This window comes from Tasmannia lanceolata, unplaced genomic scaffold (genome assembly GCF_043159265.1).
Source record: "Tasmannia lanceolata isolate RefF3 unplaced genomic scaffold, GAP_Taslan_0.1 ptg000015l, whole genome shotgun sequence".
In the NCBI taxonomy this organism is placed as follows: Eukaryota; Viridiplantae; Streptophyta; class Magnoliopsida; order Canellales; family Winteraceae; genus Tasmannia; species Tasmannia lanceolata.
The window spans coordinates 53,040,779-53,057,916 of NW_027518692.1; the positions used below are offsets into that span (position 1 = coordinate 53,040,779).

Genomic DNA, 17,138 nt, shown 5'->3' on the forward strand with positions numbered 1-17,138 from the left:
CTATTTCTTATTGCCAGTGACTTTTGAAATGGGCTGTGGTCTTAAAAATTTTCCCAATTGTGGCAGCAAAATGTCCTTTTCTTCCCAATTGCAGTGGTATTTCTTATTGCCGATGAGAGCAGATTTTGATACATGACCCATCCAGAGTAAGGCCTAAAAGATTAACGGTTTGGATCATTGCATGGTGGGTCAAACTTTTTTACTTATTTTTCCCTTTCTTACAATGTAAAATGCCCCCTAAAACATTCTACACCCATAGTAACTAGTAAGCTTCAAAAATGGGTTAAAATTTGTATCACATTGAAAGAGTCAGCCCTGTCTGGATTATAAGAAAAACATTTCTGATAGAAAAAAATTTCTTGGAAAATTTGTTTCCATGATTTAGATGCTAATGATATGATTATAGTTAATTAAGGTTGATATTAACATAAATTAAATTTGAATAAACGCCTATATTGATTTTGTGGCCCGGTGAAGGATAAGTTGCATACAAAGCCGTTACAGAGAGAGAGAGAGAGAGAGAGAGAGAGAGAGCTTGATTTGTTTGTTAATGGCGACCCTCTCTCCTTCAACCTTGGTTTCTTCTTCGTTCTCTCCTTCGTCCTCCCTCTTTTCCCCAAGAAGCTATTCTCCTGCTGCCTCTCTCCTTTCCCCCCCGAAGATTTCCACTTCCACCCTCCGATTCAATGAAGTAAATCCTTCTTCTTTAGTTAATACAAGAAGAAGAAGAAGAAGGATCAGTACTCGCAAAGGAATGTTTTGTTCAGCTTCTTCTCTACCTTCAGCTCTCCTTTTTGACTGTGATGGCGTCCTCGTCGACACCGAAAAAGACGGTCACCGCATTTCTTTCAATGATACTTTCACCGAGGTTTGCTTTATCTCTCTCTCTCTCTCTCTCTCTCCCCCTCTCTCTATAGTTTGATTCTGGGTTTTATTGATTTTCAGTTTTCAGGGTTAATGGGGACTGGGGAGGGTTTCTTTTTGCTTCTTTTTTTAGGCCCTGTTTGGATTGCAAGAAAAATATTTCTGACATAAAATGATTTGTTGGGAAATTTTTTCTTCCCACTATTTAGAGGGAAAATCATATGATTATGATTAATTTAGAGGGATATTATCATTACTTGGAGGTCCCTCTTAGGTAAAAATTGAATAGGGTTGGTTCAACTTATCTTTTTCCATGTGTAAAAAAAAGTAGGAAATTTTATAAATATTTTTTCTTCACTCTCTTTGTTGTGGGAGTGGCTTATGATCTGGGTTTTGAATCACTTTTGTAAAAGTTACTCAATTTTCTTCACTTACTTGGAATGTGGACTTTTTTCGTGTTGTTATTTGAATATTTCGTGTGAATTTCTCATTCATTGGCTTTGTTTTCATGGAGGTCGAATGGTTTTGAATCTTTATTAGAAAAATTTTCGCCTTTTGTTTCGTTTATGGTGATGGTTCTCTATCTTTCTTTGAAAGAAGAGCGTGAGTTAAACATTTCATGTCAATTTTGTTCGCTTTCTATAAGTTTCATGGAAATTTGATGATCTTTTTTGTCAAACTGCTCTGCAGAAAACTCATGCTCTTAACTTTTTTTTTGTGTGTGAATGATCACAAAGAGGGAATTGGGTGTTAGCTGGGACGTGGATTTGTACGGTGAATTGCTCAAAATCGGGGGTGGGAAAGAGAGGTTAGTAGCCCTTCCAGAGATTCCAATGCACACCCACATTAGAATTTCAATTATTTTTTTCAAGTGCATGCTTGAGTTTTACATGCTCTATATGAAACAACGCCATGCTGAATTATAGTAAATTTTAATTTATTGGAGCACTTTAAGTGAGAGTAAACTGATACTTTCTTATTTAAAATGGTGTAATGACAGAAATGTTACTAACAAATCTGATTTTTTTTCATCGGAGTAATAATTTCATGAAGTAATCATTGATTTTTTTTTTTGGGTACGTTCAGAATGACAGCATATTTTAACAAGACATGCTGGCCAGAAAAATCCCCTAAGACAGATGAAGAAAGAAGGGAATTCATAGCTTCTCTTCATAAAAGGAAGACAGAATTGTTTATGGCACTTATTGAGAAGAAGTTGCTTCCTCTTCGACCTGGTGTTGCAAGGTTAGATACTGTTTGAGCTACCAATTTTTGTGCTAAGGTCAAATCTTTACATAATTAGTCACCTTTGGTTGTATTTGAACCTGTTGCCAATTAACTGACCCATAATTTGCCTTGTATTTTGGATGTCTCTTCTCTTCACATTCTAGAGATTGTTGTTGTATATCACTCGTGTTTCCTGTGCAAGACAGGATGTTGTGCTGCTTTTCTGGGGTTCATGCTTTAAATTTGTTTTCTCATTTTCTTAAAGAGAGGGTAGGTAGGCATGTCTTGAAACAAAACATTTAGGCCAAGTTTGGATACCTCATGTTTTTGTATTTGGATTTGGATTTGGATTTGAGTTTGGGATACAAAATACATCAATCATCCTCATGCTGATGTTGAGAGAGAGAGGGAGAGAGGGAGAGAGGGAGAGAGGGAGGGAGGGATCTGGCTGCTGCAGCAGCAAGGTCGAGGAGCAGCGAGGGTGAAGGTGATTGCCACAAATATGGATTTCCAAACAATGTCTTATAGAACAGATTTGAAAATCGAATCTTTTTCACTGTTGTAGCTGATCTGGAAATCTAAGGATCTGATCCAGTTCCAAATCTCAACTGCAAATGTGAGAAATCCAAATCTAAATCTTGGGGGTATCCAAATGTGGCCTCAGTTCATTCAAAACTTGATGAATCATGTTAAATTCTGTAGCACAGGTTATTTGTAGTTATCTCATGAAGTCCTACTGTGTTGTTGTTTGTTGCGTTGTTTAAAAACTCGTACTTGGACATGAAATCTCCCATAGTAAAAACTAGTCGACTTGAGCGAGTCAATAATTGGCGCAGCAAGTTCTTTATTTACTCAGTCCTGCCAGTGATTAATGGGGCTGATTTTTTTATTTGTAGGTCTACGTTAACTATGTATAATCTGAGAGAAAGAAGAATGTTTCCACACAGTCGCCATGCACATTTAGTATGTGCTAGATATATTCATTTTCTTCTGTGCTTGTGCTTTAGTGATGGTGATAGTGGCGGTCATCTTGAAAAAAATTCTTTTTAGTGTGCTATTAAAGTTAAATTTGAAGCTCTTGCAAAACTCATCTCAGTTAATGTAGGATCTCTTGAAATACATTTAGTTTTTCAAATAATTGCTTCCAGTGTTGTGTGGCTGTAGATGTCTCAGCTTCTGAAATCATGGTGAGTTTTGTGTTGTAGTCCTTTTATATTTTATTGCATATACATGTCACCCAATGGGTTTAAATGGTAAAGATTGCTCTAAAATCACAATGCCCAATAGAAATTGCAGAGTGGAACAATTAAAGGCAGTTGTAAAGATAAAAAAATTGCTCTAGATCTCGTCTTTCTTTTCCCTGAATACCACTACCACATCTTTATAGTACGGCATTCTTTGCGTTTTATACATCCTAATATTGCGTTTTATATGAAAATAAAACATTATATGTACTTATTAAAATTTTCAATATATTATTTATTATAACCTTATTATCTAAACAACTTTAAATTTAAAAATTGATTAAAATATTTTTGCAAATTCATGAATCTTTCTTTTTTGAGGCTTGCCTAACCCGACACTCGCTACCTGTGTCGGATTCCGACAATTGTAAATGTAGTGACCAAGGTTTTAAATTTCGGTTTCGGTCCGGCCGAAATCCTGTAATTTCAGCTGAAATTACCGAAATTTTGGAAAATAAATAAAATTGTAAAAAAAATTATTTTTCTGAAATTTCGGCTGAAATTTCTGAAATCTCAACCTTTTGCTTCATACGTTCTGGCTCTGGTGAACTATCCCTTACAAACTACTTCTCAACCAACTTGACTATATAGCCAAACGACTAAAATGGATAAGTACAAAGTAATAAAGGCAAACTCGTTCACTAGACTACAACTACAACAGAGGAAAGACACTAGTATGACAACAATACTAGTGCAGTCCATGGATGAGCCAATGCGCCAAGGAATGTATTGCATCACTCTCTCCATTCTCGATTCATGACTGTCAACCCATGAATCTCAATCTCCTGCCTCATACGTTCTGGCTCATGTGAACTATCTCTGCAAGGGTGGCGGTTTGGTGGAGCATCTCCCAACCTCAAATGGATAATATGCTGAACTTTGGGTGGTTCAATATGTGAATCAGCTGAAATCTCACCATAGAGCTCATTTGTGGCTAGTGTAGTAGCCATGGGTAGCACCTTATCCGCTGCGACGAATTCCTTTACTACCAAGACAAAGTCAATGTCATCTGCAACATCCTCTTCTCTCTGCTTTTCATCTTCTCCTTCAACTTTCATATCCTCTTCAACACTTCAACACTAGCTTCACTAGTGTCGACGTCCACTTCAACACTAGCTTCACTAGCATCAGGCTCATCACTGTCATCACCTCCTGTCAAGATAATGGTCTCCTTTGCTTCCTCATGGCACTTTTCTTGTTCTTGGTGGTCACTATCATCATCAACAACCTCTCCTACTAAGTCGTTCATGGCGGCCGCAACTTCTTTCCCCCTTCTTCACTACTTGCCACAACTTCAGTCTCTGCCTTGCCTGTCTAGGTTCCTGTCTAGGTTCTCGTTTATTACAGGCTTCCCTCTCAAGTCTCTGTCGATAAGCTATCGGTGCATAGATCCTTATGAAATGGTCACGGACTTCCTCCCATCTGTGGAATGGAGCCTGTCGCAACTCGCACTGCTCCCTTCCCATGCATACCCACATGGATTCGGCGCGAAAAGCTACGGTCTCTGTAGCATACTGAATTGTCTCTTGATGGCTCATACTGTGTTGCACACTTGCACCTGGCATGTTTAGATGACGTCGACCCAATATAGGAACTCATCTTTGCACTTATCATAACCAAAGAAGTGAGGTATAATGGGTAGCTCCAGCTGTGATTACGCAGATCAGAACTACTCGGAAATGGATTGAAATGAAATGGCTTCGGTTGGAGCCAAACAACAACTAAAGGGCTTAAGTTCGTAAAATTTGCGGCAACCAGTAATTGAACTTACACGAAACTGATCTTGAGTCGTACTCCTGAAACAGGAAATTGTAAAAAATTTCTGTAGCCAATGTGTTCAAGTCGGATTCCTTTGTAAGTTCAGCATAGGACTAACTGAAGAACAACATTGAAACCCGTACGCGTGTGGCTCTTTGGTTTAAAGTCATGGGTATGCTCCCCATTGACGCGAGTTCAAATCTACCAGGGCTTACCTGGTGCACGTGGTTTACGGGTGATTGCGCACATCCGTAGGGAATAGTACCGCTCTAAAAAATTGGGGTGGGGATTCCCTATGCCATAAAAAAAAGTAGCAGATGTGACTGTTTTGAGCTGAAATAGATCTGACCCGGAGTTACTGAAAATAGCAACTGGATTGATCTTCATAATCTCTGGTTGCAACTACTTCAATGCAACAACAGTTCACGGTGCAAATAAATCTGATTTCTATTGACTGGTTCCACAACCCAGTGAGCAGAAAACCCTTGGAATCCTGCGAGTGCTAATGTTATGTGCGCGAAAATGGAGCTCGAACTTGGTGTGACTTGGCAGACTAAGAGAGCACACAAGCTTAATCTTATTTCAGTTCTTTTTTTTTTAAAGATGACATATATTACCAAGATGAAAGTACAAGGGGAACCAAGAATCCCCAGACATAGCACACTATAGTTGCACTCAGAGCATACAATGGATGAAAAAAGAAAGAAAAATAAAATCCCAGAGGCTATTCATCCCTAACATCCCTTTGACTTTTTTGGTACCGTTTGTTGCGTTTGAAAAAAAAACTTCGAGATGATTAAACAGAGACTGATTTCACTTGTTCTGGACTTAAAATGAGAGAGTTATGGATGTTTTACTATATAACTCCATTTTGTCCCAAAACTACGGTTTGATGCTGTTTTAAGGTAAAGAGACCATAAATCTCTCTTCCCATTGAATTTTTTGATGAGGTTTTTTCGGTCGAAAGACAATTTGAAGACCTCCGATTGATACAAATTTCACGCATTTTGGACTTAAAATGAGAGAGCTACGGAGTTTTTAATTTTGGGTGACGTTTCGCACAGTCTTTAGAAACCAGACCAGAACTCTTTCATCCCTTTGACTTTTTCGGTGCCGTTTGTTACGTTTCAAAGAAAACTTCGAGATGAGCAGATAGAGACTGATTTCATTTGTTTTGGACTTAAAATGAGAGAGTTATGGATGTTATCGGTATACACAATGTCAAACATAGAGTCCCACAATACACCATCCTTGGCCAAGCCATCCGCCATTTCGTTTGCTAATCTCCTTCGATGCTGAATTTCATGCTGAATTTTGTTTGCTAATCTTATTTCAGTTCAGATTGACTGAAATGGATTATTGCAGAGAGAGAGATTTAATCTGACCTTAATTGCTGATTTCGTTAAAGCCAGACATTCTCAATTCGAATTCGCTTTTGACAGTTAACGCTTTTAGATCAGGTTATTCTGGAACTTGTGTACCACTATTCAAACCAGCCCCACTACAAGTTTGGTTCAGTATATAACTGAACTGTAATTTACAGTACACTATTTCAAACCGACACCGAAATATTTCAGCTGAAATTTCAGATTTCGGCTGAACGAGATTTCGGCTGAAATTTAAAACTAATTGACTGCATCACTTGCTGATTAGAACATTTTCTAGGATGAAAGAGAGATAAGGGAGATGTCTTTGCATGGCCTGTTCCATAGGTGGATGCCATGAAAAGGGAGATGCTCCTCCTATCGAATCGAATCCAATTTTAGTTGAAAAATCTGAAGTCACTGGACCACCAAGAGTAGGAGGGAGAGTCATGCCCATCCATGCCTATAAGAGATGGATGCACCCGCCTAGTAAAGTCTTCACAGTTTGTCTACACGGATACTATCGTCCTAACCATTGCTTGGACTAAGACTTTACTGAACTTCAGGTTTGTATCATCAGCCTTCGACCTTTGGCAAGGGTGGAGAGTAATATGCTTCAGCAGTGAGCGGGTGTCGATCCTAGCCCCTAGATGGGAGCCACCAGATCCCGAAAAAATGAAATTTAACTTTGATGGACCCTGTTTGTGAAACTTTGGACCAGCATGAGTAGGGTGGGTATTAAGAGATGACCATGGATTTGTGAGGTGGGCCTTTTCTGGATCTATTGGTGTTGACTCCAATGAGGTAGAGGTGAGAGTGGTCCTCAAGGGCATAAGGATCGTAGATTGCAACATCTTGGATAGTCTAATCGTAGAGGGAGACTCCCTAAACGTCATTAGGTGGTTGAGGAGGAGTCATCCCCATCCATGGAGATTTGCACATCGGTTTGATGAGATACGTGATCGAGTGGCTGGTGCGTCCATCTCTTAACTTCATGTAAGAAGATTGGCTAATGGAGACGCGGATAGGTTAGCCCGGGCTGGTGCTTCTAGGGAAGGTTTAGTGTTGTTTGATTTCCTTCCCCCTGGAGTCACCAAGATATATTTTTATACTCCTCTCTCTTCCCTTTTTCACTGTAAAGACCATGTCGGTTGCCTGGGCTTCTGCCCCCTATTTTTTCATCTAATATGTCTCAACGTTCAAAAAAAATATGAAGGAATTCATAAGAGGGGAATATTTCTCCCTGTTAGGGAAAGGGACTTGGAAGGTGTGAACACGTGATTAGTGAATATCCATCTTATAGACATGAACTCTTCTCATCTTCTGGCTACTAATGCTCTCCTTCCCTCTTAGGCATCCCTAGCTTTTTGCTTGTAGCAAATTCCTCACAAAATCCCTGAAAGTTTTGTCATCGATGATTTATTTGGTACTTTGGGCTTAGAAAAAGCCCATGCACAATGCATTGGGTGTGGGGAGAAAGAAATGGAAGGGATATCATATTGATCAATTCGTATGCAGCATGCGACAAACTTTTTGTTTTCATTTTTCTTTTGATAATGAGATGGTTACCAATTGGGGTTGCCTCAGCCATCATAGATATTGAAAAAAAGTAAAAATATGAAATTGTTAAGTAAAAGGATGGAAACATCAAAGGAGAAATTATATGGTGGCCGACCGTCAAGTCCCGTGAAGGTGGTACGATGGAAGTACCATCCTTGATATTTGATCCAACAGCAGACTCTTAAAAAGTGCTCTGCTATCAAGGGTGGTACCACTTTGACGGTACTTGACGGTCGGGCACCATATAAAAACTCACATCAAAGAACCTTATCTCTTACTTAGAAGGAACATCATCTATGATATTTGGTTTTCAAGTTCTTCACATAGAATTTAACAAATGATTTGCCTTTGTTTAAACCTTTTCCTACTTTATGCTACTTGGTGACTAATTTGATTATTCAAGAACGTCTTTTAATTCTTTTCTATATATTGTTGTTGGGAGCATTGAAATAAATCAGTTCCTAGATGCAAGAGCTTATTGATTTTACTCCACATATTGATTTTATTCCTAGATCAATTGATTTCTCTAATTGAACTGATTAGGTTAATTGACGAGGCTTTGAAAAAAGGAGTCAAAGTTGCTGTATGCAGTACATCAAATGAGAAGGCGGTATGCATAATCAGGTTCTACAATTACTGCTTGTAGTAATTTGTTGCACATAAAGATGAGAAATGTATAATGGTGACACAAAAATAGTCTTAGAAAAGACTGTTAAAATATATATATATATATATATATATATATATATATATATATATATATATATAAAAGCATTCCTATGCTGTAGCACAGGGAGCTTATCTGCGCTTTAGTGGTTTATAAAGCATCCCATTGGTTCCTTTCTTGTGGACCCGCTATACGTTTCAAAGGGGGACCCACTATACTAACCAATGGGGTGCTTTATAAACCAATAAAGCGCAGATAACCTCCCTGCGCTGACGTGCAGGAATGCTTTAGTTATATATATATATAGTCTGCCGACTAGAGATCATTCTCTAGTCTGGCGACCAAAAACACTAGGGTCCCAAATTTTTTGTGGTGATCTAAAGCATTCATTTGATAGGCCCCATCATAGATAGGGTGTCCACAAAAAATCAGCTTCATAGGATCATCTTAACCCTTCCATTTGTGGAGCTAAAAAATGGACAGATTTGTGCCGATTTATAGCCGTCCATTTTAAGCTCCACAAATCACAGGGTTGGGATGATCCTATGGAGCTGATTTTTTGTGGACACCCTCTCTATGTCAGGGCCCATCAAATGAATGCTTTACATCACCCAAATAAGGTGGGACTCATGTTTTTTGGTCGTCCGACTAGAGAATGATCTCTAGTTGGCAGACTAGAAACACTTTTCTCTCTCGCTCTCTCTCTCTCATATATATATATATATGAGAGAGAGAGAGAGAGAGAGAGAGAGAGAGAGAGAGAGAGAGAGAGAGAGACATATCACATATTTTTAATGTTTAGAAACTAACCACATCCAATTCATATGGTAGAAGAAGAAATATATATATATATATATATATACAGAGAGAGAGAGAGAGAGAGAGAGAGAGAGAGAGAGAGAGAGAGAGAGATACATATATCACATATTTTTAATGTTTAGAAACTAACCACATCCAATTCATATGGGAGAAGAAGAAATAGGAGAGAGGAGGAAAGAAAGAGCAGAGAGAAGAAAATTTGTGCATTTTTTTTTCTGAAATGAAATTTTGTTGAGGTTTAACCGTTTAAGTCCAACCATATGTTTTTTTTTATTGGTAACCATATGTAGTCTTTATATATTTTGAGTTGTAGTAGATTACAATTAATGCCATTACAGCCAATTATGATTGTACCTATGTTAATTACATAAAATAACCAACTTAACTTAGCTAATGTGCACCCGTGCTATTTTTGATATTGCACTCAAAGTTCATCAAAACATACAACAAAGAGACATTGAAGTGGGTAGGAATCTTGGAAACTGGATTCTCCGATGGCTCGATCAAATGAAACCATCTGCCTAGATTCGTGTAGATTCTCTGGCAATACAGCCAAGACCATAACAAACTCCGGCCAACCACGGAGAATCCAAAGTCCCAACCACAAAATCACAGATCGGGATTCCATTGGGCGTCTCGTGGCCTCTCCAATGAGTGTACACCCGAAGTCCTTCCGGACTTTATTTACGACGATGAGGCCGGAAAAGCCTGCTGGAACGAATAGTTACACTAGGCACTTGTACTTTTCACCCACTGACCTGAACTTGAGCTATAGAAGAGGCAGGTTAATTGGCATATGCTGACATGGTCAAGTCATTAATTGAGAAACATGTTGTACAATGACAATCTAGATTCAAGGGCGAGTATATTTCCGTTTGGAACTATTACATTAGACAATTGTAAAAAAAAAAAAAAGTTTTTTTTTAATCTATTTGCATTATGCATGCTGATTACAGGTCTCAGCTATAGTTTCTTTCTTGTTGGGTCCTGACCGAGCAGAGAAGATAACAATATTTGCAGGAGATGTGGTTCCTCGTAAAAAGCCTGATCCAGTAAGTTCTTTGGCCCATTTAGGTTATTAAGTTATGCAATGTTTGTTCTGTCATACCCAGATAAGTAGTATCTGAAAGCTCAATCACTTCTTGATGTTCATTTATGCGCTATTATTTTTTTGGGATTCTTTTAAGCTTTATGATTGTATCTGTAGCTCCTGTAAGTATCTATTCACTAGATTTACATGCCTGTACTTTTAGTCTAAAGTCATACCCACAATTTTGTTTTCCTTTTCACTTTTCTGGTAGGATTTATGCGTCGAGGCTTTTTTTTTTCTCATTTTATTCTTTGACAATTACATTTATTGGGGAGAACCTTATTTCTAGTTACCGCAAGTATAATTTTTCACCACCTTGCAAGTTAATACACACTACTACCCCAGATTGAAAACAAACCGCTCCCTTAACAATTTGCAGCCAGTGCATCCATATACACTAGAATATTTTTCATTGAGATCGTTACTGGAAAATTCATTCTTACGTCTCATGGTTTCTAATCAGTTGTCTGACATCGAATAATTCAGTGCTGTTCTGTTGGACTACTTTTTTTTTAATAATATTAATGATCAAGATAAACAAAAAACTTTATTCTTAATATTTGAAAGTTAAAGAAAACTGATCATTGTTTTCTGGCAGGCCATCTATCTATTAGCAGCCAGTACTTTGAGTGTTGATCCGTCAAGGTATTGCTCTATATATCTCCAGAAAGCTGATTTACTTTATATAAGAAGGGCAATGATGTAGAGACAAACTCCGGGGCAAAAATAATTCCAACATGTTCTGATTGGCCCCATGCAGTGGGCCTTCACACCTGTAACATGTGTTGTCTTGTTTATGAATCCTGCTGTGCAGGGCCAACAATAGACCTGTTGGAATGACATTTCCATTCTGGCTTGTCCCTCTAATTAATTATATGCATAAAAAAATAAACGAAATCAAGATATTAACTACAACATTCTGGATGAAGTCAGGGAACATCGATACATGCATTAATTCCTTTGGTAAAATCAGATAAAAAAGAATCCCAACCAGAATGTACATCTGTTTTTCTAGTTCTCAGCTGTTGTTTTGAATTATAAATGGAGCATCATCTTATTAATACCTTATTCAAAATATTTATATCCATTTTTGCATTAACTCTCACCTGGATATATTAAATGTATATATGATTACTGTTCAACTGCGGCAAAATAAATGAAATTTAGTCATTGAAAATTATGAAATGAACAAAGGAAATTTTTTTTGAATGATTTTGCCTAAAGGAAATTTACCTTACCATTTTTACAATTAAAAGCTATTGCAGTTTCATAGGGATACAAAACGGAAACTGTTGGCAAAACAATTCATTATAGAGTTATTCAAAGGATATTTTGGTGTAGAAATGTTTCGTATCTAATGTATGTTACCATGCATAGCATTTTGGGATTAATTGAATTTTTTTTGGCAATTTCATGATTCTTGATGACCAATCAGCATATGCTTTACAGATTAGAGATTTATAGGTAAAAATCCTTCTAATTTAATCTCTTTCTTCCATTTTCTGCAGTTGTGTTGTGGTCGAGGACAGTGCTATAGGTCTTGCAGCAGCCAAGGCTGCTGGAATGAAGTGTATAGTAACAAAGAGTGGGTGAGTATTGACTATCATTCATCCAGTAAAAGTCCATCTCTATTTTACTCATCTTTTTGTTATGGGAAGCAGTTTTATTTTCTTGTGTATTATCCAATAACACATTCATCACAACCTCAAACTTTATCAGCCCTAAATCTTCACCTTTCTGTTATTTTGAGAGAAGCAGGTTTCATATACTCTTTTTAATTTTCTTAGATTGCAAATTACAGATCAATTGAGGGTATAGAAAAGCTGAATCTTAACCCAATGCTGAAAAATGCATGCTATATAAACCTTTAAGAGACCCAGAAGAAAAAATCTGAGTTCTGCCTCCTAGGGATTCAAAATGATCAATGCCACCATTATATTTCATGAGCTATCAGTGTGAATTATTGGGTTATTTCGCACTAAAGTAGAACAGGCAATCGTTTTGATGACACTGGTTATCATATTTTTAGTGACCAACAATCAGAAAATTGTGGATTTTGATCTAATCCATGTACACATTTTGTTTTCACTGTTCGACTGCAGCTACACTGCGGAAGAGGACTTCCTGTCAGCGGATGCAGTATTTGACTGCATAGGTGATCCCCCCGAGCAGCGTTTCGACTTGACATTCTGTGCAAACCTTCTAGAGAAGCAATATGTGAGTTAGCAGATAATTCTCTCTATCCCCATTGTTTCTATCAACATGATTGTATTCACAATAGTGTTAAACCTTGTAGAGAAGCAACACGTGAGTTGGCAGACAGCTCTGTCTCTAACAAGATTCATGCCTGAATCTTGTTATCAACATCTGTGGGAAAGAAGTGGACAGGAAATTTGATAGGTGTAAGTGTAACATATTTTATTCCCTAGAGATTGAATTGAAGTTTATGTCAGAGTTCTCAGGCTCATTCAGCTTGGAAAAAACAGCCCATTTGAGCTTTCAGGCAAGAGTTTCCTTTCTATAGTGAATTCTTTGTTTCTTAGGATGAATGTTGAGCTTCTTTATTGGAAGTGAAAGAAGTAGAGGATGAATCACAATCCCACAATTCTAATCATATTTTTATGGGATTTCCTAGGAATTTTGCGGAAAGCCATTTTGCAGCTCACTTTTGTGGTAAAGAATTGCCTTACATAAATTAAATGAATAAGACAAAATCTGCTAAAATTGTGACCCTGTGTGCCTGTTCTTTCCTGCAAAAGTGGGCTTCGAAATGACTTTCTGCAAAATTGCCTAGCAAATCCCTATTTATATATAATATCCCACTTAAATATATTTACAAGCTTGCCATTAGGGCCATCCAACGATGGGCCTGATCAAATAAACTAAAAAAATCCCACTTCGAAGGGGGTGTTTGGATATGAGGATTTCAGAATCTTGGATTTCGTCAAAATTGTAGATGTGAGACGAGAGAAGAAAGAGACAGGCCGTTGTTTTTTGATTTCTCGCCCTTCTTTCCGACAGCAAGAGAGCAGGTGATCGTCGCATGTTTCCAGGCTTTAGAAATCTCAGGATGGGGGAGAGATTTTTAAAACCTGGATTTCTTTCTTAAAATCCAAGAAACACTGTCAGGACAACAAATAACAGCTTGATCATGAACCCTCTTTTACAATCATTGCTAGGATCTTCCTATAGAAATGTTCTTTTTTATAGCACAACCTACTTACGCTGTGGCCCATCACATGGAAGGTTTGGACCATACTATATAGTGTGGTCCGTACTCTTTGAATGTTCAATAACCATATAAAAGAGACTAGTTAGTAGTTACTCTTTGCTTTCCTTCTTAGTGCCTGTCAGCTTTCCTCTCCTTTGAATCCCAAGTTGTAAACGCCATGCATCAATGGCAGCCTCTGGAAATAGAGAAACCAAACACCACTGAATAGAATGCTTCCAATAGGGCGTGCATCGCGGTTCATAGCCTATCCAATCCATAGCTGCTTCAACATAAGTAGTTGGAGTTGGAACAAAGAAGGAAGATCTCATAAAGGGCACCATTTTCGTCGCAACGTATAGTGGAACCTGTATCCAAGAATCCTGGAATTTTATTAACTGATAAACAAAATACAAGAGTCAGATATAGTAGTATTCCAAGATGAATTCTGGATTAAAAGAACAAAAAAAGAAGAAGAGAAGCTATGGCTGCATTGGAATTACCTGAATCAGGAAACGGAATCGGTATCCTAATCCGATCGGTATTCCTATTACCTTCCGAACAGAATCGGAAAAGACTAAAAATAAAAAATTTAATTCAAAAAAGAAAAACTCTATGAAAATTTCCGTGTTCAACATAAAACAAAATTTACGTCCATTTTAAGGTCGAAAGACAGGAAATTTTACGCTCCTTAATAATTTCTGCTCCCTACCTTTGTCTTTTAGTGGACGTGGCCCCAATAAATAATGCCCATTTTTTCATCGAAACGGAATCCGTTAGGAGATACTAATAAAAGATCAAACAAAGATCCACACCTCAGTTCAAAACTCCAAAGCCGTTTGGATAAAGGCAGCCTAAAACCCTGGATTTTATAAGCTAATACTTGACTTTTATAAGATAAAACCTAGATTACATTTTCAGGATTTTAAAATCCTGGTTTAAGCTTTTAAAATCCACCCAGTTTTAACTTGAAATATCCTCGATTATAAAATCCACACCTCAGTGCCCTCTAATAGCAGGGGGTGTGGAAATATCAAATCCATGGCTACTTTTTATTTTCAATGGATTTGATATTTCCACACCCTTTGCTCTTACACTATTAGCAAGGGGTCCGGAGGAACTTCCTCCAAACTGATCCGAAGCCAAGTTTTATTCCATTTTCTAGACAACTCTACACATCTCACATCCTTGTCACCTCTTGTTGACTACTACTTCCACTACTCTCCCAGCGAACCAAATAGAGACTAAGAAAAATGATATCAGCACAATCATGTTTTGTTATTTGCACGGTCTTAGCTTGTCTTTTCTCTTTTTAATCGGCATGTGAGAGCTTTTTGAGAACTGCAATAACCTTTTGACAGCTCTTTAAATACTAACACACAAGTTTGGACTGTGCATATAACAAAACATGATTGTGCTGATATATTTTTCCTTTTAATAATTCTACAAACTCAGCTTGTCTTTTCTTCTTTAGCCGGTTTCTCCCAGCTTTTTGGGAACTGCAATAACTTTTGCCAGCAGTTTAAATAATACAAGACAAGATGAGTTAGTGCAATTATAAAAAAAATATCAATAACAAAAAACAGTAATTTTACTTCAAATACACCTACCAAAGAAGCAGAAACATCATACCTGACATTGCACATGGATCCCACTGTTCTTGTACTCAACGTAGAGACTTCTTGAGAACTGATCAATGTACCTGAAAATAACCCTTCATTAATATTCTAAAATAAACCTAATTTCTCTAAATAACATTTCCCTACAATCCAATAATGAAGCCAAATAAAGAAAAAAAAATGTAATGAAGCTGCAAAATCCCAGAAATATATTCAAAGTTTGAATTGTAGATGATTAGATGTGTCTTCATAAAATCACTAGACTCTCAGAACCTCATTTTTCCCTACTCTTATCACTTCTCTAAAAGCTATTTTTCTCTAGTTGAATTCAAATCAAGACATGGACTATAGGGACTACACCATATCAAAACTGGACTATACGGGCTTATACCATATAAAAAGTCAGAAATTTTATATTTAAACCCCACAATGTAGACAGGTTGTGCCCCCATAAATCATTTCCCTAGGATGGTCCAAACCCTCCCATCTATATAGGTTTCCATAATATGCAGTTCCTCTGTAGATTGGAGGGCTAGGATCATCCAATGGAAATAACTTTTTGGGCACAACCTATTTACGTTGTGGCCCATCAAATGGACGGTTTGGATTATCCTATGGTGTATGTCCAGAGTCTTTTTTTTTTTTTTGAAAAATACTAGACTATACAGGCATACACCACATCAAAACTCAGAAATAAGAATACTTACGCCTTGGTTGCAGAATAAACAGCATAGAGAGGATGTGAAGGTACAATAATGGAAGATCCAGAACCAATATTCACAATTGCACCTTTCTTTCTCTTGATCATCCCTTTAAGAACAGCTTGTGTAACCATTGTTGTACCTTCAATGTTAACTTTGATTATTTTCTTCCAAACCTCTTCATCCACCTCATGAAAGTACTTGGCATTGGGGTACGTAACCCCTACATTGTTAATCAAAATCCCAACATCTAATCCCTCAATCTCTTCCTCAACACGTTGAATTCCTTCTGAAACATCTCCTGAGAAATCAAGAATGACAATTTTTATCTTGGTTTTCCCATGTACGGCCATGATTTGATCTGAAACCTCTCTCAACTTGTTAGGATTTCGACCCACTAAAATCAAATTGAGGCCCTTCTGAGCTAATTGAAATGCAAAAGCCTTTCCAATGCCATCGGTGGGTCCAGTCACAAGTGCCCAAGAGCCATATTTGTTGATATTCTTTGAGGGTCTGAGAAATGTGACAAAAACCCATTTGAGAAATGATAAGAAGAACTTGAAGATAGACAAAAATCCAAGAGCTGAGAGTAGTAGAACCCAGAAGGGTTGGGTTTTTATTTGGTCAATGCAAAGGAGCTCCATACCTCAAAGGATGAAGCTTAGATTTCATTTGCATTGGTCTGAGACGTGGTGGTGATAAGGATAGAAGAAGGACAGAAATGGGAAAACAAATAGTCATGAAGGGTCATAAGATTTCATGGGGGTAGGTGCAACATAATGGGCTAAATTAATAGCTGACATCAGCACTCGAAAAAGGACATCTCTTCTCGAATTTTATTTTTGGAGTCAACCAAATTTTAGCCACGAGATTGGGAGCTCATAAATTTGCAGGTTGAATTCACCCCCCTTTACCGGATGTAATTTCACAACTGACTACTACAACACCTTCATTTCGAAGAATTTAAAAAAAGGGTTTTGCTAGCGAGGAATGATAGAATGAAGGAGGCCCTATGAA

At 37.6% G+C, this 17,138-nt stretch overlaps 2 protein-coding genes across 6 annotated transcripts; one reads left to right on the plus strand and one right to left on the minus strand.

Annotated features, from left to right (window-relative positions):
• The first annotated feature begins 474 nt into the window (after nt 1–474).
• On the plus strand, nt 475–13,114 carry LOC143892370 (Haloacid dehalogenase-like hydrolase (HAD) superfamily protein). Of its 4 annotated transcripts, XM_077396956.1 has the most exons (9): nt 475–868; nt 1,602–1,672; nt 1,951–2,109; nt 8,561–8,627; nt 10,460–10,555; nt 11,192–11,238; nt 12,102–12,182; nt 12,696–12,810; nt 12,890–13,114. In XM_077396956.1, exons 1-9 carry the CDS (start codon nt 551–553, stop codon nt 12,902–12,904), a joined length of 969 nt encoding a protein of 322 aa, XP_077253071.1. In that variant the 5' UTR covers nt 475–550; the 3' UTR covers nt 12,905–13,114. The 4 variants fall into 4 exon arrangements, 3 of the variants coding, with proteins under 3 accessions (XP_077253071.1, XP_077253072.1, XP_077253073.1); XR_013255485.1 differs by lacking the exon at nt 11,192–11,238; XM_077396957.1 differs by having other exon boundaries at nt 12,696–13,114.
• A 326-nt stretch (nt 13,115–13,440) lies between these two features.
• LOC143892369 (very-long-chain 3-oxoacyl-CoA reductase 1-like) lies at nt 13,441–16,835 on the minus strand. 2 transcript variants are annotated; one of them, XM_077396954.1, is made up of 3 exons: nt 16,128–16,835; nt 15,434–15,503; nt 13,441–14,199 (listed from the first exon to the last, which is right to left on the minus strand). In XM_077396954.1, the coding sequence occupies exons 1-3, from the start codon at nt 16,763–16,765 to the stop codon at nt 13,915–13,917; spliced, it is 993 nt and encodes a 330-aa protein (XP_077253069.1). In that variant the 5' UTR covers nt 16,766–16,835; the 3' UTR covers nt 13,441–13,914. The 2 variants fall into 2 exon arrangements, with proteins under 2 accessions (XP_077253069.1, XP_077253070.1); XM_077396955.1 differs by having other exon boundaries at nt 13,441–14,169; nt 16,128–16,834.
• Nucleotides 16,836–17,138: the final 303 nt, after the last annotated feature.

Bases quoted from the DNA above. Each gene is read 5' to 3' on its own strand.
- LOC143892370 (XM_077396956.1), top strand. From the start codon at position 551: ATGGCGACCCTCTCTCCTTCAACCTTGGTTTCTTCTTCGTTCTCTCCT. The intron at 869-1,601 runs GTTTGCTTTATC...ATGATCACAAAG, and splicing joins TCAATGATACTTTCACCGAG to AGGGAATTGGGTGTTAGCTG. The intron at 12,183-12,695 runs GTGAGTATTGAC...GTTCGACTGCAG, and splicing joins TGTATAGTAACAAAGAGTGG to CTACACTGCGGAAGAGGACT.
- LOC143892369 (XM_077396954.1), bottom strand. From the start codon at position 16,765: ATGGAGCTCCTTTGCATTGACCAAATAAAAACCCAACCCTTCTGGGTT. The intron at 15,504-16,127 runs GTAAGTATTCTT...GGTTATTTTCAG, and splicing joins GTTTATTCTGCAACCAAGGC to GTACATTGATCAGTTCTCAA. The intron at 14,200-15,433 runs GTATGATGTTTC...TTTGTTTATCAG, and splicing joins GGATCCATGTGCAATGTCAG to TTAATAAAATTCCAGGATTC.